This window comes from Tursiops truncatus, chromosome 15 (genome assembly GCF_011762595.2).
Source record: "Tursiops truncatus isolate mTurTru1 chromosome 15, mTurTru1.mat.Y, whole genome shotgun sequence".
Taxonomy (NCBI): domain Eukaryota; kingdom Metazoa; phylum Chordata; class Mammalia; order Artiodactyla; family Delphinidae; genus Tursiops; species Tursiops truncatus.
In genome coordinates this window covers 10098827-10124729 of record NC_047048.1, presented here as the reverse complement: position 1 = coordinate 10124729, position 25903 = coordinate 10098827, and the positions used below count along the sequence as shown (strand labels likewise).

The 25903-nt window shown below is 48.8% G+C and overlaps 2 protein-coding genes and 1 long non-coding RNA gene across 7 annotated transcripts in view; 1 reads left to right on the top strand and 2 right to left on the bottom strand.

The window, feature by feature from the left end:
- LOC101321123 (general transcription factor II-I repeat domain-containing protein 2) overlaps positions 1-2989 on the top strand; it is a 53810-nt gene extending 50821 nt beyond the window's left edge. For all 3 annotated transcript variants that reach the window (XM_073792023.1, XM_019922020.3, XM_019922019.3), the window contains one exon: positions 1174-2989. In XM_073792023.1, the coding sequence (XP_073648124.1) occupies positions 1174-2777 (1604 nt within the window). In that variant the 3' untranslated portion in view covers positions 2778-2989. The remainder of the gene's footprint in view (positions 1-1173) is intronic.
- LOC109547737 (uncharacterized) overlaps positions 1-5358 on the bottom strand; it is a 30860-nt gene extending 25502 nt beyond the window's left edge. The window contains exons 1-4 of one of the 2 annotated variants that reach the window (XR_012326039.1): positions 4278-5358; positions 2676-3865; positions 2471-2558; positions 233-350 (exon numbers count right to left, since the gene is read on the bottom strand). This is a non-coding gene — a long non-coding RNA (uncharacterized lncRNA). Of the gene's footprint in view, positions 1-232; positions 351-2470; positions 2559-2675; positions 3866-4195 lie in introns of both variants that reach the window. The other variant, XR_004522041.2, reaches the window with a different exon arrangement.
- A 4432-nt stretch (positions 5359-9790) lies between these two features.
- NCF1 (neutrophil cytosolic factor 1) lies at positions 9791-24331 on the bottom strand. 2 transcript variants are annotated; one of them, NM_001280625.1, is given in 13 exon segments: positions 9792-10065; positions 10260-10284; positions 10286-10305; positions 10308-10405; positions 10966-11070; positions 12383-12500; positions 13348-13455; positions 13958-14080; positions 15496-15551; positions 16586-16751; positions 16903-16978; positions 19746-19826; positions 24185-24283. In NM_001280625.1, coding segments are annotated over 13 exon segments (1176 nt in total). In that variant the 5' UTR covers positions 24257-24283; the 3' UTR covers positions 9792-9937.
- Positions 24332-25903: the final 1572 nt, after the last annotated feature.

The window sequence follows — 25903 nt, the reverse complement described above, 5'->3', positions numbered from 1 at the left end:
TAGTATGTTTACAGAGTTGTGCAACTATCACCACAATCTAATATTAGAACATTTCCATCCCCCCACCTGAAAGATTCCTCCTACCCATTTCTGGTCATTTCCCATTCCCACCCCCAGCCCCAGGCAGCCATTAAATTGACTGCTTGTCTCTGCCTACATTTTCTTAAAGTGAATTTTTATACCTATGTTCTTTCAAAGTAAAGCTCACCTGCATCGTGGCCCATTTCTTTACCTTGAAAACAAGTAAGTTCTGTGAGGGTCTGTGGCTATCACCGGTGTCTTTTGGGACTCACAGCAGTTAAATCATACGTCTTCTGTGCTCATTCCCTTCTCTGTTATTTCAAACTTCTCTTGAAAATCAAATGAAAAAATATATGTTAAAATGCAGATACACTTTCAAATCATTCTCATTTAAACCAGATGGGCAAGCATAGCCACTTGCTGAACCTCACCAAAGTTGTCTTTCTTTTGGCTTATCTACCTTTTAATTTTATCTATTTATTTATTTATTCATTCATTCATTTATTTATTTATTTATGGCTGCATCGGGTCTGTGTTACTGCACACGGGCTTCCTCTAGTTGCAGCGAGCGGGGGCTACTCTTTGTTGCGGTGTGGTGGCTTCTCTTGTTGCGGAGCACGGGCTCTAGGTGCGCAGGCTTCAGTAGTTGTGGCACGCAGGCTCAGTAGTTGTGGCTCACGGGCTCTAGAGCGCAGGCTCAGTAGTTGTGGCGCACGGGCTTAGTTGCTCCATGGCATGTGCGATCTTCCTGGACCAGGACTCGAACCCGTGTTCCCTGCATTGGCAGGCGGATTCTTAACCATTGAGCCACCAGGGAAGCCCCTTGCCTCATCTACCTTTTAAAAAAGGGAATTAGTGGCCAACATTGAAAAACCGGGGACTTTTTCATAAAAGTCCATTTCCAGGTTTTCTTTAGCAATATGAAGATCTGGGCAGGCCAGGGCCATGCTCCCTCTGGCAGTAGTTCGCTTGCCCCGAGTGTCCCCCGTCCTCACCCCACACCTCTGCAGGGCTGGGGTGCTCTCCAGTTAACCACGCCCCACCCCGCCACCTTATCCCTTGCATTTGTCATCATGCTCTTGCTGGTGTTAGACTAACAGTCGATTTAAGAGAAAACTGAACTGTTTCTTGTCTCCATGTTTCTATCAAAAGTGGGAAAAAGAAAGATAGACCAAGAGGGCCGTGTATTTCAAGAAAAGTGGGAGAGAGCATATTTCTTCGTGGAGGTGCAGAATATCCCTACGTGTTTAATATGCAAACAGAGCATGTCTGTGTCCAAAGAATACAACCTGAGACGCCATTATCAAACCAACCACAGCAAGCACTATGACCAGTACACAGAGAAGATGCGCGACGAGAAGCTCCAGGAGCTGAAGAAAGGGCTCAGAAAGTATCTCTTAGGGTCATCAGACATCGTGTGTCCCGAGCAAAAACGAGTGTTTGCAAATGTGAGTCCAAAGGAAAACCCTGCCGTCCAGCCCATAGAAGACGTGGCTGGGAACTTATGGGAGAAATTACGTGAAAAAATCAGATCATTTGTGGCCTATTCTATTGCCATCGATGAGATCACAGATATAAATAACACCACCCAGTTGGCCATATTCATCCGCGGCGTTGATGAGAATTTTGATGTATCGGAAGAACTTTTGGATACGGTGCCCATGACGGGGACAAAATCTGGAAATGAGATCTTTTTGCGTGTTGAGAAAAGTCTTAAAAAGTTTAATATCGACTGGTCGAAATTAGTAAGTGTGGCCTCAACTGGCACTCCTGCAATGGTAGATGCCAACGACGGGCTGGTCACAAAACTCAAGTCCAAGGTGGCGATGGCTTGCAAGGGCTCAGATCTGAAGTCCGTTTGTTGCATTATTCACCCGGAATCGCTCTGTGCTCAAAAGTTAAAGATGGACCACATCATGAGCGTGGTAGTTAATGCCGTGAACTGGATCTGCTCCCGCGGACTGAACCACAGCGAGTTCACGACTTTGCTCTATGAGCTGGACAGCCAGTACGGCAGCCTTCTGTACTACACGGAGATTAAGTGGCTCAGCCGCGGGCTGGTGCTGAAGAGGTTCTTTGACTCGTTGGAAGAAATTGACTCCTTCATGTCTTCCAGAGGCAAGCCCCTGCCTCAGCTGAGCTCTCAAGATTGGATCAAAGACTTGGCCTTCCTGGTGGACATGACTATGCATCTGAACACGTTGAATATCTCTCTCCAAGGGCATTCCCAAATCGTGACACAGATGTATGACTTGATTCGGGCGTTCTTGGCTAAACTGTGCCTCTGGGAGACTCATTTGGCCAGGAATAACCTGGCCCACTTTCCCACCCTGAAATCGGTTTCCAGAAACGAAAGCGATGGGCTGAACTACATTCCCAAAATCGTGGAGCTAAAGACGGAATTCCAGAAAAGGCTGTCTGATTTCAAACTCTACGAAAGTGAACTGACCCTGTTCAGCTCCCCTTTCTCCATGAAGATCGAGAGCGTCCAGGAAGCGCTCCAGATGGAGGTAATTGATCTGCAGTGCAACACGGTCCTGAAAACCAAATACGACAAGGTGGGAATACCAGAATTCTATAAATACCTCTGGAGCAGCTACCCCAAGTACAAAACCCACTGTGCCAAGATTCTCTCCATGTTCGGGAGTACCTACATTTGTGAACAGCTCTTTTCCATTATGAAACTGAGTAAAACTGAGTACTGCTCCCAGTTGAAGGACTCCCAGTGGGATTCTGTACTCCACATCGCGACGTGATGAAACACACTCCCGCAGGATCCCGTGGGCTGGAAGCCTAGAATCCTCTAGGCCCGAGGGGTTGCAAGATGAGAAAATGAGTTATTAAATATATCTGGTTTTCTGTTTTTTCCCACTTTGACTCAGAAATGTCATTTGCAGTTATCATACTTGTTTGTATGACATTTTATGTTTCCCCATAGCCCAGTAAAAATCAAGAAAGTTTTATTGTATTTCTAGTAGTTGACTCTTCTTATGCCTGGCCTGTTTCACTCACTCACATACTAGCTTGACCCTTGTGGGCATTGGGGCTGCATCCCAAAATTTAAATCAGTCCACAGAGAAATGGAGAGACAGATGCATATATGCACTGGGGGTCTATGTGCACACACATCTATCTCCCCGCCATTGGCATGGAATTCCGTGTGACCTCACGTGTTTCCAAGTTGAAGGAGAATCAGTTAGAGACGTGTTCACATACTGTGGTGTCTCTGCCTTAGCTGTCCCTGCCTCCACATGAACGTGGAGAGGTAGGACTTAAAATGGAAAATCCCAAAACAAATAACGTAGGTTTTCAAAGCCTAAGTTGAGGTTTGGGGGCTGTCTTTTTTTTTATATTATCCTTTATTTTGAAATCATTTCAAATGTATAGAAAAGTTGCAGAAATGAAAAGAGCCTGAAGAACACTTAATGCCCTTTTGCCAGATTCCCATATTATTAATATTTTACCCCATTTTATCATTCGTTTGCTTTCTCTCCCCCTCTCTGTCTCCCGTGTGTGTGTATAACATTGCCTGTGTGTATAAATGACTGTATGATTATCTGTAATAATGTATATAAACTTATGTGCATAGTTTCTTTCTGAACCATTTGAGGGAAAGTTGCTTACCTCATTTATCCCTAAATACTTTAGGGAGTATTTTCTAAGAAGAGGGTTTCTATAGCCATGACTTAGTTACCAACTCCAGTAAATTGAACACGGATGCAATACTTTTGTCTGGTTTACCATTCATATTCCAGTTTTGTCAGTTGACCAAATAATGTCCTTTCCTTTATAGAATTTTTCTTCTGGAGGGTTGTCACTTAAAAACATATAGATGCACCTGAAACTAACATGACACTGTAAATTAACTATACTTCAATTGCAAAAAAAAATCACACAAAGTCACAAAAATTTATCAACTCAAAAAAAGCATATAGATACAGATACAGGTATAGACATAAACTTAGAGATATCTGTGTTCTTAATATCTATTAGTTGCTGGAATTAGTGACCCAAAATTGTGAATACTTTCCAGATTTGGAGGAATTAATCTGATTAGGGTACAAAAAGGTTGAAGATGCTACCTGATGACCCATTCAGGAAGCAGTGGAGGAAAAGGCATTTATAGAAATGAAGGGAAGCTGCCGGGGGGAGAGACCAACCTCTAGGTGATCACCTGGGCAGCGGACCCAGCCGCAGCTGGGGCCTGGATGTATGTCCTCAGACACAGGAATGACCCAACCTGGGCAGTTCCTGACCTTGGGAGGTAGACTGCAGGTCCAGCTGGGTCTGGCTGGCTCAGAGGCTCACTTCCTGGGAAGTGAATGAAGGATGGACTGGTTCACAGCGGAAGTCAGGGGAGGCCAGCTTCTGGTGTACCTGAGCAGATGTTGACTCTGAACACGAGAGGCGTGGTCCTGCAAACCCTGCGGGGAAAGACCAGCCCCCACGTTTTTAGACAGGCAACTGGGGCTCAGAGTGATTAAATGGCCTGCCTGAGGCCACGCAGCCAGGAGAGGATTCAGACCCAGGTTCATGTGACTCCAAGGTCCATGTTCTTCCTTTTCTAAGCAGCCACCATGCTTACGTGGAGACCTGGCAGGCATCTGTCATAGAGCCCCCGCTCATCATTGTCACGTGTGGCTCCCGGTGGTTAGCCCATCAGGTAACAGGGAGGTGACCTCAGCGTTCAGTCTGGGCTGCCTTCTGTTGGCTGGACCATTCATGGGGCTGTTCTGCTTTGATTCAACTCCCGGAGTTCCCAGGTTCCTTCTCTACCTGTAGTGTGTGCTGGGCCAAGTGGCTTGACCAGCATGGTCACCCATATGACTGAGCCAAGACTGGGAGAAACCCATTTCCTCTTATCTCTAAGTGACCAGCTTTGTCCAGCCTCATATGCTGCTTCCCACACAGGAAGAGAAGCTCTCCATGCTACCCATGGCCTTCGAGACAAGCTGCATCTTTTATGAGATTTGCAGCTCCTGTTTGCATCATGGTATCTTTGCATCTGGGGACAGACCCACCAGCAAAGACTTGGAGGCCATGGGCTAGCAGCAGTGCTGGTGTGGGTGGTGAATAATCGCTTTCTGGTACAACCTCCTAACTGGGCAGGCTCTCAGTGAATAATCAGAGGCGCCCCTCCCTATAGCTAAATTATAATTCTTTGTGTGTGTGATAAACTATTGTCCTTCACTGAATATTCACAGCTCTATTAGCCAAGACCCCCACTATGTCTCAGGGAGTGAAAACTGGGTAGACGTCTAAATTTCTGTGCCCTTTCTGTGCCTTAGCAATGGCCCCAGGATGGCTATTTTCAACTGAATCTGGAATGAGAGATCAATTATACTCTCCTGTTTATATTTGCCAGTTAAAAAAAAGGTTTATTCAATTTATATAAACTAAAATAAAGAAATAAGTAAATAACAATTCACCCATTTCTTCCACCCCCCACCCACCCTCCACTTATTGCAACCACCAATCTATTTAATGTATCCAAGAGCTTGGTTGTTTTTTGTTTCTTTCTTTGTCTTTTGGACTCCACATATAAGAGAGATAATACAGTATTTGTCTTTCTCTGTCTGACTTATTTCACTTAGCATAATGCCCTCAAAGTCCATCCATTTTGTTGCAAGTGGCAAGATTTTATTATTTTTTATGGCTGAATAATATTCCACTGTGTATTTATGCCACAATTTCTTTATCTGGTCATCCATTGATGGTCGCTTAAGTTGTTTCCATATCTTGGCTACCGTAAATGATGCTGCAATGAACATCAAGGTGCAGTTATCTTTAGTGTTTTCATTTTCTTCTCATAATACCCAGATTCTAATGGAATAACTGGATCATATGATAGTTCTATTTTTAATTTTTTTGAGGAAACTTCATACTGTTTTCCATAGTGGCTGAGCCAATTTACATTCCCACTAACGGTGCACAAGTCTTCCCTTTTCTCCACATCCTTGCCAACACTTGTTATTTTTTTGTCTTTTTGATAATAGCCATTCTAACAGGTATGAGGTGCTGTGTCATTGTGGTTTTTATTTGTATTTCCCTGAATGAATGATGTTCAGCATCTTTTCATGTACCTGTTGGCCATCTGTATGTCTTCCTTGGAGAAATGTCCATTCAGATCTTCTGTCCATTTTTTAATTGGATTGTTTGTTTTTGATATTGAGTTATATGAGTTCTTCATATATTTTGGATATTAACCCCTTATCAAATATATGATTTGCAGTTATTTTCTCTCATTCTATAGGCTGCCTTTTCATTTTGTTTATTGTTTATTTTGCTGTGCAGGAGCCTTTAGTTTGATGTAGTCCCACTTGTTTATTTTTGCATTTGTTGCTTTTGCTTTTGGTGCAGATTCAAAAACTCATCGCCAAGACCTATACTAGTAGTTTACTGTCTATGTTGTCTTCTAGGAGCTTTATGTTTTCAGGTATTACACTTAAGTTGGTCATCAGTTTTTGTGTATTGTGTAAGATAGTGGTCCGGTTTCATTCCTTTGCATGTGGCTGTCCAATTTTCCCAGACAGTATTTACTGAAGACTGTTCTGTCCCCATTACATATTCTTGGCTCCTTTGTTGTAAATTAACTGACCATATATGCATGAGTTTATTTCTGGGTTCTCTACTCTGTTCCATTGATCTATGCACATGTTTTAATGCCAATACCATACTGTTTTAATTACTATAGCTTTGTAACATAGTTTGAAATTGGGGTGTGTGATGCCTCAAGCTTTGTTCTTTTTTTCTCAAGATTGCTTTGGCCATTTGGGGTCTTTTGTGGTTTCATACAAATTTTAGGATTGTTTGTACTATTTCTGTGAAATTTCTGTGAAAAATACCATTCAATTTTGATAGGGATTGCATTGAATCTGTATATTGCTTTGGGTAGTATGGATATTTTAACAAAATTAATTTTTACAATCCATGAGCACAGAATATCTTTCTATTTTTTGAGTCTTCTTCAATTTCTTTCATTAATGTCTCACAGTTTTCAATATACAGGTCTTTCACCTCCTTGGTTAAATTTATTCCTAGGTGTTTTATTCTTTTTGATTCAATTGTTAATGGGATTGTCTTCTGATAGTTTCTCACCCTGATAGTTCATTATAAGCATAAAGGAATGCAGCAGATGTTTGTGTTGATTTTGTATCCTCCAACTTTACTAAAGTTGTTTATTAGTACTAAGAGTTTTTAATGGAGTCTTTAGGGTTTTCTACATATATCATGTCATCTGCAAATAGTGACAGTTCTACTTCTTCCTTTCTAATTTGGATGTCTTTTATTTCGTTGTTTTTTTTCCCTGATTGCTCTGGCTAAGACTTCCAATACTATGTTGAATAAAATTGGGGAGAGTGTGCAACCTTGTCTTGTTCCTGGTCTTAGAGGAAAAGCTTTTAGCTTTTCACCATTGAGTGTGATGTTAGTTATGAACTTGTCATATGTGGCCTTTACTATGTTGAGGTATGTTCCCTCTATACCTGCTTTGAGTGTTTTCATTCTAAATGGGTGTTGAATTTTGTCACATGCTTCTTCTGCAACTACTGAAATGATCATATGATTCTTATCCTTTGTTTTGTTAATGTGGTGTATCATTGACTGATTTGTGAATATTGAACCATCACTGCATGCCTGGAATAAATCCTACTTGATCATGGTGTGTTATCCTTTTAAGGTATTGTTGAATTCTATTTGCTAATACTTTTTTGAAGATTTTTGCATCTATGGTAATCAGGGATACTGGCCTGCAATTTTCTTTTTTTGTGGCATCCTTGTCTGGTTTTGGTATCAGGGTAATGCTGGCCTCATAAAATATGAAAGAGTTTCCCTCATATTTTTTGGAAGAGTTTGAGAAGAATGTTTGGTAGAATTCACCAGTGAAGTCATCTGGTCCTGGACTTTTGTTTTGGGGGACTTTTTTTATTGCTGATTCAGTCTCCTTGCTAATAATTGGTCCATTCAGATTTTGTTTCATCACAGTCTTTGTAGGTTGTATGTTTCTAGCAATTTATCCATTTTTTCTTGGTTGTCCAATCTATCCATTTCTTCTAGTTTGGCATATAATTGTTCACAGTAGTCATTTATTTATTTATTTATTTTGATTTTTCAAGAATAGTAAACTTAAAAAATAATAAATTTATTTATTTTGGCTGTGTTTGGTCTTCGTTGCTGCACGTTGCTGGGCTTTCTCTAGTTGCGGCGAGGGGGGGCTACTCTTCGTTACAGTACACAGGCTTCTCATTGCGGTGGTTTCTCCTGTTGCACGGCATGGGCTCTAGGCGCGCAGGCTTCAGTAGTTGCAGCGTGTGGGCTCAGTAGCTGTGGCTCGTGGGCTTAGTTGCTCCGTGGCATGTGGGATCTTCCCAGACCAGGGCTCGAACCCATGTCCCCTGCATTGGCAGGCGGATTCTTAACCACTACGCCACCAGGGAAGTCCCCACGGTAGTCATTTATGATCCTTTGTATTTCTTTGGTATCAGTTGTAACATCTCCTCTTTTATTTCTGATTTTGAGTCCTCTCTCTTTTTTTTTTGCTGAGTCCAGCTAAAAGTTTGTCAGTTTTGTTTATCTTTTCTAAGAACCGGCTCTTAGTTTCACTGATGTTTTCTATTCTTTTCAGTCTTTATTTCATTTATTTCTGCTCTAATTTTTGTTCCTTCCTTCCTTCTACCAACTCTGGGCTTCATTAGTTCTTCTTTTTCTAGTTCCTTGGGGTGTTGAGTTAGGTTGTTTGAGACTTTTCTTGTTTCTTGAGGTAAGCATTTATTGCTATGAACTTCCCTCTTAGAACTGTGTTTACTACATCTGATAAATTTTGGTATGTTACATTTCCATTTTCTCAAGGTATTTTGTTGTTGCTGTTGTTTCTCTTTTTGATTTCTTCTTTGACCCACTGGTTGTTCATAACTTGTTTAATCTCCACATGTTTGTGAGTCTTCCACTTTTCTTCATGTAATTAATTTCTAGTTTCATACCATCGTGGCTAGAAAAAATATGCTTGATATAACTTCAGTCCTCTTAAATTTGTTAAAATTTGTTTTATGGCCTAACATATGATTTATCTTGGAAAATCCTTATTGATTTTCTGTCTGGATGACCTATCCATTGATGTAAATGAGGTATTAAAGTCCCCTACTATTATTGTATTGCTGTCTATTCCTCCCTTTAGGTCTGTAAATATTTGCTTTATATATGTTAGTGCTCCTATGTTGGGTGCATAAATATTTACAAATGTTATACCCTCTTATTGGATTGACCCCTTTATTGTTATGTAGTGCCAATGTCTCTTATTACAGTCTTTGTTCTATCTAAGTATAGCTACTCCAGCTGTCTTTCGGTTTCCATTTGCATGAAGTATCTTTTTCCATCCCTTCACTTTCACTTTGTGTTATGTCCTTACATCTAAGGTGTGTCTCCCTATACCTAAATTACATTTTTTTTGGTAATCGGGGTGCACACACAAGGTCACCTAGGGCCCTGGCTCCCCTCCCCTCCCAACTATGCACTGTGTCTACTCTTCTTTAGAACTCTTCTGCAGTGAGGCCAGAGTTCAAGCAGGCAGTCTGTCAGACAAACAGTCAGAGGGGACTGGGGTTTCCTCTTGCACTTGGCCTTGTGCAAACTTGGTCTTGGGCAAGGCCAGTAAAGTATGCAACCGGACCTCAGTTCTTGCACCTTCCCCCAATAGAGCTCACAGCCTTCAGTCCTATTTCTAGAAATACCAAGGGTGTTGCCCAGCCCGCAGCGCGACTTTGCAAACCATCAGTCCACTCCAAGCAACATTTATTAAGGGTGGCGAATAGCTAGGTGGGGCGGGGCCAAGGGCTGCCTTCTGCCGCCAAACCTCAGGCTCTATACATGTATATACAGGGATAGGGGCTGGAGGTGGGAAGAGCGTCATGTGGGGGCGGCCTCAGACGGCGGAGGCCAGCTTCCGCTTGGTGCTCTCGCTGCAGCGGTGCAGGATGAGGTCTGCGCTGGGCCTCGGGGGCACGGCCGGCTGCGGCTTGGGGCGCTCAGTCTTGAGCGATTCCTCCTCCTCTGCTGGAGGACAGCGCCAGCTGAGGCCCGCCCCGCCTGCTCGGCCCCGCCTCTCTTCACTTTTCAGGCCCCACCCCTCAAGGCCCCGCCTCTCATCACCCTCGATGCTGGCCACATCCCTCCTCACCTCCGGCCCGCCCCGGGGCCCGCCCCCCAGACTCAGGCCCTGCCCCCAGGCCCCCGCCCTCACTCACTCAGCACGCTCCCTGGGCCTCGGGGCCCCGGCCGCGCCCCGCGGGGGCGCTGCTGCAAAAAACGGACACTGTTGCGCCGATAGGTGTCCTGGCTGAGGCGCTTCCGTGACTGTTGGTGGATGCTGTGCGCGTTGCGGATGGACGACCTGGGCACAGCAGGACAGGGGCTTTGGTCAGCGCCCCACGTCCCTGCCCTTCCCGCGTTCCTGCCCGAGGGGACTCTCATGGCCACCCCTGGAGTCCAAAGACTAGCCCGGGGAGGTTGAGAGTGGGAAGGAGGCGGGGTGGGGGGGGGTCCAGCACAGCCTGGGCGGGGCATGAAGGCGACTGTCCCTCACCGACGCGGACCCCTGCCCTGACTCAGAGCCCAGGCCCATTTCCCACACCCCTCACCAGCCTCCAGCCTACCCCCTCCCCAGGAAAGCCCTCCGAACTGCCGCAGCCCTCACGGGCCATCCCGAGGACTCTAGGCATCGGAGCTGCCACCTCCGTCTCACACCTCTGCTTTCCCACCGCCCCCGTGCCAGCCCCAGAGAGGGAGCGGGGTGGGAGGGGGCCTCCATCCAGTGAGGGTGCTGCCTACCCCGCCAGGCTGAGCGCCCCTGCACCATCTCCCCTGCCCCAGCACTGCCTATCCAGGGCCTGGACAGACAGACGGAAGCCGTGGTATACCCTCCTCAGCCCCGCCCCGGGGGCTCTTGCTCACCTGCGGGGCGGCGCTCCCCTCTTGATCCGGCTTTGGGCCTGGTCTGTGTCCTGCCCTGCCTGTTGCAGGTACATGGATGGGAAGTAACCTGTGACATCTTCTTTCCTGCAACAGAGGCAGCCCTTGAGGCCTGAGCAGCTGCAGGGGCGGGGCCTCAGACATGGGGTCAAGGCTCCCTCTAAACAGTTGGGGGTCAAGGCAGCTGGGAGGTTGCAGACACGGCAGCCAACACTAGACCCTGCACCTGTATGCCTCAGTTTCCTCATCAATGCCACACAGGCCTTCCCAGTTGTGACGCTGGGAGGGGGAAGAAGTTAGCAGATCCATCTCCCCAGGGACAGGTGTTTGCTATAAAACATCTGCAATATTGTATTTGTCAGTTTTTTCTTTCATGGTGATTGCCTTCTGTGTCCTAAGAAACTTCTGCGTACCTCCAGGTCACCAAGTTCCCTTATGCTTTCTTCCAAAAGCTTCTTAGTTTTGGGTTTTGTGCTTGGTAAAATCTGTGAAATGTTCCAAATAAAGATGTATGGTGTGAGGCAGGGGTCTAGGTTCATTTTTTTCCCCCCATAGGGATATCCAGTTGTTCCAGCACCATTTGTTGAGAAGCTTTTTCTTTCCATTCTCACTACTGCATTTGGTAGTAAAAAAACAACAACCTTTGCATAATACAAACCTCACTCTGTAAAACTCTGATTCTTCTTGGCTGGTGGGAGACTCACAAACATTGTCTCAGGGCTGCATAATGGGGGTTAACTGAGGTTGGGTCAAAAAACTAATTCACTTTGCTGTACAGCAGAAACTAACACAACACTGTAAAGCAACTATATGCCAATAAAATTTTAAAAATAAAAGGTTGAGAAATCCTGCCTCAAAGTCCCCAGCCAAGGGCTACGCTGATGGGGGGTTGTTGTGGTCACAAGCTCACTGGGGTCACGGATGGGCCCTGTGACTCAGGGCTCTGAAATCGTGTGCAAGACCCTGGGATTCTGCTTTCCCCAGAACCAGGAAAGCAAGTTAGTATTCCTACGTTCACTTGGAGGAATAAACAGATGGAAATTGCAATGAAGGATTTTAAAAGGAAAAGGGATGACAGGGTCTGCTCTAGCAGCTATCAAATATAATAATTAATACAATTAATTGTGTTGCTGGAGAATGAATAGATGGACTGGTCAGGGGACGTGACCCCAAGTCACAAAGGAAAGGTGTGCCCACTCAGACAAGGACACTGAACCCTGAGACACGGGCAGGCTGGGATTATCACGAATCTGCTTCCAAAATGGAAACAGCCCAGAGAGAGGCAGTGACCTACCCAGAGTCACACAGTCAAGTCGGCACTGAGCCTACGCAGGCCCAACCCCAGGCCAGGCTGACTCTCAGGGCAGGTGCAGTGGGAGGGAGGGCACAGCTCTCCTACCTGATGACCCACCAGCCATCCAGGAGCTTATGAATGACCTCGATGGTTTCGCCCTGCTCCAAAGATATCTCATCCTCCAATACGGCAGTGTAGGCTTCGATGGTGATGTAGGGCTCACCTGGAGAGGGGAGGGGCAGAGTGTGAAGCCCCCCACCAGCACGGGGCTCGCCACCCCGCCCCTCCTCTCTGGGCCTGGGGCTTCCTCCAGCTGGAGCCCAGGACCTCTCTCCTCCAGCCCTCCCCCCTCCTCGTGGAGACACTCTGGACTTGTGCCTTCTGCCTACTCTACCCAGGGGAGCTCGCCCGCTCCTACCCACCATCACCCACACCAGAGGCCAGGAGCACCCATGACTGCAGAGACCTGGCCAGGCACCTGCACACGAGGAGTGGCTAGGCAGAAAGTGCAGAGGTAGAGCACCCATCCAGTGGCACCTGAGCTACTCAACTCCAGTCCACTATTGGCATGTGGGGCTGCAGGCCCAATACACACGCCTTTCCCAATTTTTAAAGAGGAGTCATAAATCCATATAAAATTGTAAGATCTTTCTATTGCAAATTACGGGCAACCAATACTAAATTTTTTCAAACCCCACGTGGGACCCATCCAGCCCAGGGGCTGCCAGTTTTTCCATTCTAGTCAGCCATAATGCCCCCACCTCCAGGCAGCCCTCCTTCCTGAGCCTCAGTTTGGCTCATCATGCAGCTTCCCACTGGACCCAGCCCCAGGCTGGCTGCCACACTGTGTCCCAGGCTGACCTTATCCCCCTCACCTCTATTCTACCTCCTGGTTCCCCCTGTCCTGACCAAGGGCACCACCTCCTACCCCACCTAGACCCAACCTAGGGTCTCAGCCCTGCCTCCCCTCCTGCCCAGCCCACAGTCATGTCTGACCCCAAAGCAGTCACTTCTGGCTCTTCAATCCTGCCCCTCTCTCCCACCCCTGAGGCCAAGGAGGGGAGGGGCACCTTCATAGTTGGGTTCTGGGTCTTCTGCCTCATCGGGACTGTCCAGGGGCTCCAAGTAGGACGCCGGGACCCAGCCGCGCTTTGTCTTCATTTGGCAGAACCACCAGCCTGTGCCAGGGATACGGGGCGGTAGGTCTGGGCGGGCCTGGGAGCCTCCCTCAGCCATCGGCGGGGGGTAGGGGTGGGTGAGAGCACTCAGACACAGACACACAGGTGTCCAACACTCAGATCCAGAAATGTCACCTTCACCACACTCTACACCAAAATCACACACACCAGTACCCACAGGGTCACAGAACTACAGCTCAGAACCCACATCACACACATGGTGAGAAGTTCACCTGTCCACCCGGATATAACCCCCAGAGACGCACAGTCACAGCCCAGAATGTGTGCAGATCCCCAGAGCTGCCCTGGGGCACACTCTCAGAGAGAGGGTGACCCACAGTGTGGGGAGAACAGTCAGGGCCCCTGAAGGAGCCAGAGCCCCCCAGTGGGCCAGGCGGGGAGGAGGCCTGGGGCTGCCTGGGGGGCAGAGCCTTGGTGGGGGCCTGTAGCCATGGGCCCAGGCACCAGGGGAGGGCGGTCCAGGCTGGGCGGGGAGGCTGACCACTCTGGCTCTTCTCCACGACATCCACCACGTCGCCTGTGGCCAGAGCCATCTCGGAGCCTGAGCTCTTCTCATAGTCAGCGATGGCGCGGTACGTCTGCAGGATGATGGGGCCCGTGATGTCTGGGTAGAGGGAGGGCAGGGTGAGTGGACATTGTTGGCGCCTCGTCCTGGCTCTCCCCTGTGGGCCCTGTGTAGGCCACCTGAACAGGCACTGGCATCCCGTCCCCACCCAGCTCCGGACAGGCCAGGGGTAGACACGCCCTGTATACTGGAAAGCAGCAAAGACAAGCTAGTCTTCGCAGCCCTGCACGTATTGAGCACCCAGTGTGTTCCAGACACTGGTCACACACTTTACACACGGTCTCTTTCTCATTTGATGTGGGTAGCGAGCAGCCCTTCTCAGCTTCAAGGTGCACACAAATCACCCGGGGATCTTGCGGAAGCACAGGTGCTGATTCCACAGGCCTCTGGTGGGACCTGAGGGGCTACATGTCTAACCAGCCCCCAGGCAGTACTGCTGCCGCCTGTTATGGGCTGAATTGTGTCCCTCCACCCCCAAATTCATATGTTGAAGCCCTAACCCCCAGTACCTTAGAATATGAGTGTATTTGGAGATAAAACTTTCAAGGAGGTGATTAAGGTTAAATGAGGTCATAAGGGTGGGACCCTGATCCAATAGGACTGGTGTCCTTATAGGAAGAGGAAAAGACACCAGGGAGCTGCATGCACAGAGGAAAGGCCATGTGAGGACAAAGCAACAAGGCAGCCGTCTGCAAGCCAAGGAGAGAGGCCTCAGCGGAACCCAAACCTGCCCACAACTTGATCTCAGCCTTCCAGCCTCCAAAACTATGAGAAAATTCATTTCTCCTATTTAAGCCACCCACTCTATGACACTTTGTTATGGCAGCCCGACCTAAGACACTGCTGGTCACTGGACCACACTTTGAGTGGCCCAGAGGACTTGACCGTGTGTCCCACCGACTGGCTGAGATCATGCTCCACATTTAGTAGCTGTGTGTCCCTTGTCAAGAATCTCAACTTAAATCAAGCCTCAGTGTTGTCCAGTTGCAAAATGGGGATAATAGCACAGTTGTACCTATTTCATACTATTATAGAGATGATTACATGAGTTAATACGTGGAAAACATTTAAAACAGCACCTGGCACAGGGTACGTGCTCGATAAATGTTAGGTAATGTTATTAATAATTATCGTGCAATAAAGACTAGATACTGTCATGCCCCTGAGTCACCCCTAAAAGCCACTTCTGCCCCTAAATCTGTTCATTCATTCAGCCAGAACATCCTGTAGGCTGTTGGGAGCCAGGGTCTGTGCTGGGCGCTGCAGCCATGGAGGTGAGCCCCCTTTACTGACCAGTGACCCTCAAAGACCCCAACACTTCAGTGCAGCCACCAAGACCCTTCACAGCTGCTCTCAACTCCAGCTCTTTTCCCTGCACACACCGAGCTCAGGGTCCCTGATGGTGTCAGCAGTCCCTTAGGGTGACCCTCCCTTGGCTGATCCCGGCCTCTCACCTGCAGCATTACTCTTGCCATCTCTGGGCATCAGGTATGTCTCTGGCTTTTTCACCCTGCATCAGAGAACAGTCTGGGTTAGATGCTTAGCTTCCCCTGGAGAACAGCATGCTCCGGGCAGACCTACGGAAGGACTTGCCAAGAAAGTTCCCAGAAGGAACGTGGGAAATGGGGGCCGCCGCAGAGAGAAGGTAGCAACTGGACTAGAAGGACAGGGCTTTGAGGAGGACAGGCTCTGCTCAGCCAGCCCGAGGAGGGGCCCCAGCCTCCTGCAGACCCAAAGGAGAAGGTTCGTGGGCCAGCTCCCTTCTGCTGGAGCCTCAAGAGGGAAGCCAACAGGAGTGGGCGCCCCTAACCCCAGGGCCAGTGGGAACTGCCCCGCCCAGGACCGGGGATGTGTTCAAGGGTCCAGAAGCACTGGCTGGAGCCCTGCTGTCTCTACGGCAGCCCTGTCCTCCAGGCCTCCCCCAGCACTCAGTACCAGAGGGGGACAGAGAGAAGGACCTTCCGCAGCACATTCCCGCGAGATCTCATCAGCATCTCCGATGCTGTCCACGCAGGGCCCTGAGCACAGGAGATCCCTGGGGCGAGGGCAGGCAGAGAATGAGGTGACAAAGGATAGGCAGGGGCCTGAGACAGGCTCAGGAAGGAACAGAGGCCATCGGCCCCCCATGTCCTCTCGGGGGCTCCACACTTCACAGTTTGTAAGCATTCTTCCCAGCACCCACTACTGCATCTGGCCCTCACCACCCGGTCACAGAAGGGGAAGCTGCTTTCAGAAGGCTCCAGGTCCCACGGCCAGGCAGCCTCAGAGTCAGGACAAGGACTTAGGACCTTAGACCCCCAGCCCACAGTGCCTCCCCCCCGGCCCCCAGCACCCTGAGGCTCAGAGGGGTCCAGGTAGAAACTTGGCAGGGATGCTGGGGGTGTCCAGAGTTGGAATCCTGCCTCCTTGGCTTTCCCTGCTGTGTGACTTTGGGCAAGTCACTTCCCCTCTCTGAGCCTCAGGCTCCTCCTGTGTAACATGGGGATAGTCCCACCCGCTCCAGGCAAGGGTCTGACCACCACCTTTCCTCCTCCCGCCACTCACTGGCTGTCCGTGGGGAGCTTGAGGTCGTCAGGGCGCACCTTGAAGAAGTTGAGGAGGTGGGAGCAGCGGGAGATCTTGACAGGCAGGTTCATGAGTGAGTTGCAGTACTCGGTGAGGGTGCCCTGGCGGCTCTCAGCCACCCGCTGCCCATCAAACCACCGCGGGGCTGGGCGGACCAGGGAGGGGCACCAGAGGACCAGTGAGCACACTCGAAAGGTCAAGTCCGGAGAGGGTGGGAGTGGAAGGGTCAATTGGAGGGCAGGTGAGGGGAGCTGGGACAGGTGAGCCTGCCCAGGTGACTCAGGCCTGCTCCTCACCTGGCAGGTGGGGTATGATCCTGTTCTCTGACTTGATGTCCCCTGCCTCGATAGGAAACATCTCCTTTAAGGTTTTCTAGACAGAAAAGCAGATGTGAAGGAATCTGTTTTATTACAGCACTGTAAAACACAAAATTGGACATGACCTAAATACCCTTCCAATTGCTCAGGCTAGAAGCTCCTGGTGGCAGCCTGGATTCTTCTTTCTCTTCCACCTCACATCCAATCCATCAGCAAATTCTTTCGGTTCTGCTCCCCAAATCTATTCAGAATCTGATTCTTCTCACTACACTTGCTGCCACCACCCTGGTCTGAGCTTCCACCGGGTCTGGTTATTATAACTTTCTTAGGTCACTCACCCCTCCCCCTCCCTTGTCTGTCCTCAATCCAGCATCCAGAGGGATCCTCTGCAAACCTAAGTTGCATCCTGTCCCTCCTCTGCTCAGAACCCTCCCTGCCTCTCAGCTCACTCAGAATGGAAGCCAAAGGCTCCGCATTGGTCTACAAGGCACCATGTGACCTGCCTCTGCCTGCCTTGCTCACCTCTCCTGCCCCACTCTCCCGCTGTTCACTCTGCTCCAGCCACCCTTGAATGCTCCAGGCCCACTCCTGCCCCAGGGCCTTTGCATGTGCGATTCCCATTCTTCCCCCACACAGATCCATAGCTCAGTCTCTCTCTCTCTTTCTCCTTCTTCAAGTCCTTGCTCAGATATCTCCCACTTCAGTGAGGCCTCCTCCCTGACAACTGTCCTTCCTTGTCCCACCCTTCCCACCTCCCCTCCCTGCTTTATTTTTCTCTGTAATTCTAAGGACCATCTAACGTACTATATAAGTTACTTATTTTTTTGTTTGTCTGTTATCCTGACTCCTCCACTAGAACATAAGGTCTACTAGGGTGGGCAAGGATTTGCATCTGTCTTTTATGCCTTTCAGCAGCATTTCCTTCTCACTAAGTAGAAAGTGCCTGGTACTTAGTTGGTGCTCAATAAATAGTGGTTGGATGAATGAATGAGTTGACCAATTAATAAAAGAAGCTAATCCTACAATGGAATAACCCAGAACAGTTTAAAGAGGTGAGATGAAGCCCCACAAAGTATCAGCATGGACTAGTCTCAAAAAATGTAACCTAGTGGGCTTCCCTGGTGGCGCAGTGGTAGAGAGTCCGCCTGCCGATGCAGGGGACACAGGTTAGTGCCCTGGTCCGGGAATATCCCACATGCAGCAGAGCGGCTGGGCCCGTGAACCATGGCCGCTGAGCCTGCGCGTCCGGAACCTGTGCTCCGCAGCGGGTGGGGCCGCAACAGTGAGAAGCCCGCGTACAGCAAAAAAAAAAAAAAAGTAACCTAGTGACAGTAATAAGATTGAGAAAGAGGCAAAAAGCACACTGATGGCATTTATATGCACTACAGAAAATGCAGGCTCCACACTACTGCATGTTGTTTCTGTGCTGTGCGTGTGTGTGTGTGTGTGTGTGTGCGTGTGCGTGTGTGTGTGTGTGTGTGTGTGGCCACCCAGGGTAGGAGCTGGGACGGGATGTGAGATGAAGGGCGACTTCCACTGCTTTTGTAATGTTTTATCTCCTTTATCTTAAAAACACCTTAGGGCTTCCCTGGTGGCACAGTGGTTAAGAACCCGCCTGCCAATGCAGGGGACACAGGTTCGAGCCCTGGTCTGGGAAGATCCCACAAGCCGCGAAGCAACTAAGCCCATGTGCCACAACTACTGAGCCTGTGCTCTCAAGCCCTCGAGCCACAACTACTGAGCTGACGTGCCTAGAGCCCGTGCTCTGCAACGAGAAGCCACCGCAGTGAGAAGCCTGCGTACTGCAACGAAGAGTAGACCCCGTTCCCACAACTAGAGAAAGCCTGCGCGAAGCAATGAAGACCCAACGTAGCCAAAAATAAAATGAATTTTAAAACAAACAAACAAAAAAACGCCTTATAGCAAACGGCCCAGTGTTATCAGCTGTGACTCCAGGTGCTGGGTGTACAAGGCTGGTTACAGTTTTCTTTGCATTTATCTGCATTTCACTTTAAATAATTCACACAAGAGAAGTGCAGGAACCTGCACGCTTCCTGAAGCCCCTTCCCTGGTTAAGGAGGGCCCTGCGTGTGGAGTGGGCCCTGGGGGAACCCATCTGGCTTTTGTGGCCCCTCCATCCATATGACCCTGTCTTAGACCAGGACCCAGCACTGTGTGCACTGTGACCCCCGATGACCACCCCCAATTTTGTCCAACCAGCCACTGGTGTTGGGAACCCTGAGGGATTCTCTCATGTAAACCTTGGTGATAACAGGCACCCACAAAGCAAGAGGACCCGGTTTCTTGGGTGTCGGGATCATCCGCCCTCCTTCTAATCCACCAGGGGTCCTCATCAGGCCAGTGACGGTGAGTGAAAGAGCAAGCTCCTAGGATGACACCTGCGGTGGTGACACTGGCAGGCTGTCCCCTGCAGGGACAGAGCAAGCAGGGCCCTTGAGACGGCCCCCTTGAGATCCTATGGAATGGGTGCAGAGTTTTGGTTTGGGAAGACAGACGTATTCAGAAATGGGTGGTGGTGTTGGCTGTGTGACATTGTGAATGTACTTGACGCCACTGGCTTGTACACTTAAAATGGGTAAAGTGGTAAATGTATGTTACGTATACTTCACCAAAATAAAAATTGCTTTAGTGCTTTTTAAAGTTAAAAAAAATAATGCCCCCTTATCTGTGGGCTGGAGGGGACGGGGGGACTCTGGGTTCCTCAGCTCCTGGTCAGCACCTAGGCCGCTCCCCTCCCCAAAGGGCAGAGCTGGGACTGGGTGTGGCATCCCCTCCCTGGACCCCCAACACAGGGCACTCACATGGAATTCGTAGATCTCAGTGAAACGCCGGTAGACCACCTTCTCAGACAGGTCCTGCCATTTCACCAGGAACATGTAGACCTGGGGGGCGGTAGAGGTGGGGCATCTCGTTCAGCCATGCACCTGGGCAGCCCCCCACCCCATGGTGGAAGCCCACAGGACTGGGGGTGGGAGGGAGAATGCTCTTTGGGGTAACCTGGGCCATAGAAAGAGCACCAAGTTCGTGGTCCCCAGGGTAAGAGGAATGACTTCTCTCAAATTAACTCAAATTCATCTGTAAACTGGAGGTAAAAGTAGGACCTCACTGCTAAGGCTGGTATGAGAGTTAACAGAAGGTAAGATACAGAAAGGGCTGGCCTCAGACAACACAAGAACTCAGTAAGCTGTTGTATGGTTCCATTTCTATGAAATGTCCAGGGAGTTCCCTGGTGGTTCAGTGGTCGGGACTCTGCACTTTCACTGCCAAGGTCCCAGGTTCAGTCCCGGGTCGGAAAACTGCGATCCCACAAGCCACGCATGTGGCCACACACACACACACAAAAAAAATGTCCAAAAGAGACAAATCTATTGAGACAGAAAGTAGATTAGTGGTTGCCAGGGGCTGGGTGGGGCTGGGGGTAAGGGGGCTGAGGTTTGACTGCTAACGCGTATGGGTGATGAAGAAAATCTTCTAGAATCAATTGTAGTGATGGTTGTGCAACTCTGTGAGTATCCTAAAAACCACTGAATTGTACAATTCACATAGGTTAATCGTATGGCATGGGAATTATATCTCAAAAAAGCCATTATTTAAAAACAAACAAGAAAAAAACAAAACAAAAAACCTCAGGAAGGAAAAATAGGCCTGCAAAAATAGTTAGGAGAATACCACTCAGCCGTAAAAAAGAACAAATTACTGCTATGTGCAACCATGTGGATGAATCTCAAAATCATTAAATTATGCTGAGTGAAATAAGCCAGGCGTGAAAGGCTACATATGATTCCATATCTATGACATTCTAGAGCAAGCACAACTAAACTAAGGTGGAAAAAACCTGGGGATGGGGAGGAACGACTGGGGTGTGAGATGGGGTGATGGTCACGGTCTACATCTTTTTCTTTTTATTATTTTTTATTTTTTACAGTCTACGTCTTGATGAGAGTTTGGGTTACGTAGGCAGATGTACTGTCAGATCTCAGCAAATGTATCTCTGAGATTTGTGGGTTTCATTTTACACAAATTTTCCATCAAAAGAGAAAAAAAACTACAGAAAAATACTGAACTCTAGTTGTGATACGCATGCTGAAGTACTGGGTTGGCCAAAAAGTTCGTTCAGGTTTTTCTGTAAGGTCTTAAGGGAAAACCGGAATGAACTTTTTGGCCAACCCAACATTTAGGACAGTGTACTGATGTTTGTAATTTGCCTTGAAATGCACCAAAAATAAGATAGATTGATGGGTGGATGGATGGATGGAGGCATACATGATAAAGCAAGTACTATAGGAAATGTTAATGGTATAATCAAGATAGTAAGCATATGTCTGGTTGGGTTTGGTTTTTTTTTTTTTAATTAATTATTTATTTTTGGCTGCGTTGAGTCTTCGTTGCTGTGCACAGGTTTTCTCTAGTTGTGGCACATGGGGGCTACTCTTTGTTGCAGTGCACAGGCTTCTCATTGCGGTGGCTTCTCTTGTTGTGGAGCATGGGCTCTAGACGCTTCGGTAGTTGCAGTACACGGGCTCAGTAGTTGTGGCTCGCGGGCTCTAGAGGGCAGGCTCAGTTAGTTGTGGTGCACAGGCTTAGTTGCTCTGCAGCATGTGGGATCTTCCAGGACCAGGGCTTGAACCTGTGTCCCCTGCATTGGCACATTCTTAACTACTGCACCACCAGGGAGGTCCCTGGTTGGGTTTTTTGTTTGGTTTTGTTTTGCTGTAAAATTTTTTTCAACTTTGCTGTATATTTGAAGTTTCTCAGAATAAAATCTTGGGGAATAAAAAGAATAGCTATCAACGGGGATGATAAAAATGTTCTAAAAATTTAGATGGTTGTGATAGTTGAAGAACTTTAAATATACCCAAAGCCATAGTGCACTTTAAATGGGTGAACTTGCTAATATTTTACATATTTAGAAGTAAAATTAAATCAACAAGGATTTTTTTAACTTTAAAGTTGGAAACAAACAGAAACAAATGAACTTAACTATATATAAAATGGGTAATAACCTAAATATTAAAGGAAAATGGAAAAGAATCCAAGTAGCTTTTAGTTGCAGCACTTTCAGTATTCTCAGTCCAAAAGGACCAAAAGAACTGCAAAGAAAACTTAAATTTGACTTAATAGGTTAGTAGGTTTATTGTTAATAGTGGCGTGGGTGTAATTATTCTGAAACAAGTTTATGTGTATTTTAGAATTGAGCAGAAGAGTGAATATACTGATCTCATTGGGAGCCAGGGTTCCTGCAGTGAGAAAAAGGAGCTACATACATAAAGTGATGAGAAGCACGGATGATATGAAATAGCTATTTCCTCCAGTCTGTCCACTGGAAAGGCAGTCATGAGCCATGACACCTTGGTGGCAATGAGCACACCTAGCTTCCAGATCTTGGGTTCTAATATCACTCCCACTAAAAAGAACCAGGGCTCTTTAGTGAAATGCTTGAGTCCAGGACTAGGGCTGGGAAAGTCCAAGTTAAGCTGGCCCACTTTGTGCCATGAGAATGTACCCAGGTACCCTGTCCCCCACCGCCCCCGCCGCAAAAAAAAAGAATGACAGGATATATTAAAAAAAAAAAAAAAAGTACAGAAGCCAGCCTGAAGGAGCTGCAGTCACCAAATCTGGGACATTCTGAGCATCAAAATAAGTAATGATGGTATTGGATTATAACTCACTGAATAAAACAGGAATCCATGGATCTATACTGACATAAATAAGGAAGAAGGGAAGACACAGGAAAGTGTTAACTAATAAATGCAGAAGGACCAATAGAGTTTAAAAATCATTATTTGGCAATCATTATAGTAATGTGATTCAGGAAAGAGTCATACAGATACTATAAGGCACAGGATATTCACACAGCTTTACATAACCTCCCCATAGTTTAGTTATTAATTACAAAGGGGAAAAGAGTAACTTTACAGCAGAGAAACTTGGAGGACACGTCCAGGACTCAGTGATCAAAGTTAACATCACCAATAAAGGAACAAATCAAAATCACCTGCCACCTGATACGATCCATGAAAAGAACGTATCAATACTTCTGGGGTGTTCCTGCATTACTAAGATCTAACAAAGTATCAGACACACCCGAATCAAGGGGTGTTCTGCAAGATAACTGGTCCCAACTCTTCAAAAAGTCAAAGTTGAGAAGGACAAAGACCCATTAAGACTGATCCGGATTTAAAGACGCCAAAGAGACATGACAACTCAGATGCAACAGGTGATCCTGGATAGTTTTTGTTCGTTTGTTTTAATTTGTGTGATCCTGGATTGGATCCTTGACCTGAAAAAATTTTCCTACGGAGGGACAAGAGGACAATTGGCAAAATCCGAATAAAGTCTGTGGGTTGCATAACAGTGTTTTATCAGTGTTAATTTCCTCATTTTGACACCTTTGGTTATGTAAAAGAACGTCCTTGATTTTAAGAAATCCACACCTGAAATAAATACTTAGAGGTAAAGAAACACAGTATCTCCAAATAACTCTCAAATGATTCAGAAAATGTATATTCAGAGAGAGAGAAAGCAGGAGGGACAAAGGGACGGAGGGGGAGAGACAGAGAGTGAGAGAAGGAGAGAGGAAATGTGGGTGAAGGAATATTGGAGTTATTGGTGTTTTGGGGGACATTTCTGTAAATTTGAAATTATTTCAAAATTAAAAGTTAAAAAAGCAGGGTCTTGGCACATACACTCCAAGTGCCAATTTACTAATTGGATCCCTCCCTGGCCTTCCTCTGGGTTTGGGGACCCCGTGATGGGATGGCCATGTCTGGGCCTGCACTCCTCCAGCTCCCCCAGGGCAGGAGGGGGGACTCCTCTGGTCCCTGTGGTGGTGTCACCCTACAGGAGGGGTCACGACTCTAATGTAACTGATCGCCACCAGGGCGCTCTCCCGAGGACCCTTCCCAGAGGGGCCGCGGGGACACTCGCCGGGCGCGGAGAGGGGACGCCGGGCTGCGGCGGGAAGCAGGGCGTGGGGTGGGCGGGCGGGGGCCGGGGGCCAAGCCGCTGTCCTCGCACCGAGGGCCCGGGTGGCGGCGCGCACCTTTTGAAGGGCGCACATTGACTGCGGCCCCGGCGGGCGGCCTGAGGCCAAGAGCCGGGGAGCCTTGGCCGCGGCCCCGCCCCCTCACCCCTCGGCCGCCCGCGTCTCGGGCCGGGAGTCCCGGGGCTGCGCGGGGACCGGCACCTGCGCCCCGCCAGTCCTGTCCCCACGCGCAGGGCGCCTCAGGCCGGTACTCACGTAGTGCTGGCTGGGGACGTAGCGCTTCTCGAAGCCCAGGAGGGCGATGTGGCGAATGAAGGGGTCCCCCATGGCTGGGCTGCGTGCGGCCCCCTCTTCTCCGGGGCGCTGCGGGCTGAGACTTAAATAGGCTGGAAAAAGGAAGGAAGTCGCCTCTGTCGCGGCGGGGCCGCCGGCAGGAGGGGGCAGGGAACGTGCAGATAGGGTTTTGCTTCTTCTTTCAGTTTCTGGGCTTCCTCGGGTTCCCGTGGTGCGGACATGGGTGGCCTCACGCACGCAGTTGTGCGGGGACACGCCCATCATTGTCTCCTCCGTGGCCCACAGGGCCCCGCAGGAGGGTTGCCTGACTCCCTGCTCTCTCCTCCTGGCTCCTCTGAACCAGCCACGCTGGCCCCTCTGTTCCAGGTGCTCCCATCTCAGGGCTTTTGCACAAGCCATTCCACCTGGCCCGTCTCCCACACACCTGTAACTCCCACCCTCCTCTTCTACAGGTTTCTACTCAAAGGGCACCTCCTCTGAGAGGCCTTCCTTGATATAAACGTCACATAAAATAGCAAAACTTCATGCGGACCCCACCCCTCTTTCCTGCTTTTTTTTTTTTCCAGATCACTCATCACATTTTTGTTTTTACAGTGTCTTTCCCTACCAGAATGTGAGCCCCATGAGAGAAGGGTTTGGCCTGTTTTGACAAGGGCTCTGGCCCCAACCCCTAGAGCTGGTGCCTGGCACACAGTGGGCCCTCTGTAAGTATTCGGGTAGTAACTGCATCACTCACGAAGTGATTGATGGAATGAATCCTCCAGGGGAGCGTGTGCAAGCCTCAGGTGTACATCCCGGGTGACTGTGGCTGAGGGCAGGGGCAGCGGGGCAGACTGAGTGAGAACCGTGTTCAAATCCTGATCAGAGAATGGCCGCTCAGAGCAGATGTGGTTTCCTCTTGAGTGAAAGGGGGCTCCCAGCTCTGATGAGAAGGGGGAGAAGGAGATTTGGGATGGAGGGGTGAGGAGGACAGCAGCTTGCTGGGGGAGAGGCTGGGGCCTCTCTCACTAAAGCCTGGGGTGCTTGGCCAGGTAGATGGGGAGCCTGGGGGGCTCAGAGGTTATAGAGCTGGTTCAAGGTCACGCAGCAAGTGGCCTTAGACCCAGGCAGTTCAGCTGCAGGCTCAGGTGGGCAGGGCCAGTTTGTGGCCCAGATCCCCAGATTCCAAGATGGAGAGATGATGGCAAAGCCCATCAGCACTGGGAACACTCTGAGAGCCACAGGTCCCCCTGGACCGCCAGGGGTGAGGGTTGCTCTCTGGCAGGGGATTTTATCTAGGAAGCCTGGCGTCCATCTCCTCTGCTCTGAAAGGTCTGCTTGGCAGGTCCCCTCTGGTCACTGCTGCTCCCCGATCACCCTGAGGTCACCAGCCCTGGGTGTGACCAGCCTTGCAAGTCCTTCCTCTGATCATTTCCATTTACACATCTAGGATCTTCCTGCACAGAAGGATGATGCACTACTCGGCAATGGGCAGGAACTACCGGACACAACACGGGTGAACCTTCCAGACACAATGCGGGGATAGAGAAGGCAGACACAAAGCACACCTGCTGCAGCATGCCATCGACACCAAGCTCAAAAACTGCCCATGCCAGTCAGCGGGGTTGGAAGCCAGGGTGACCTCCAGCGCGGGGGTGGGTGGGTGGGGGCAGCAGTGAGTGGAGGCAAGTAGGAGGTGGC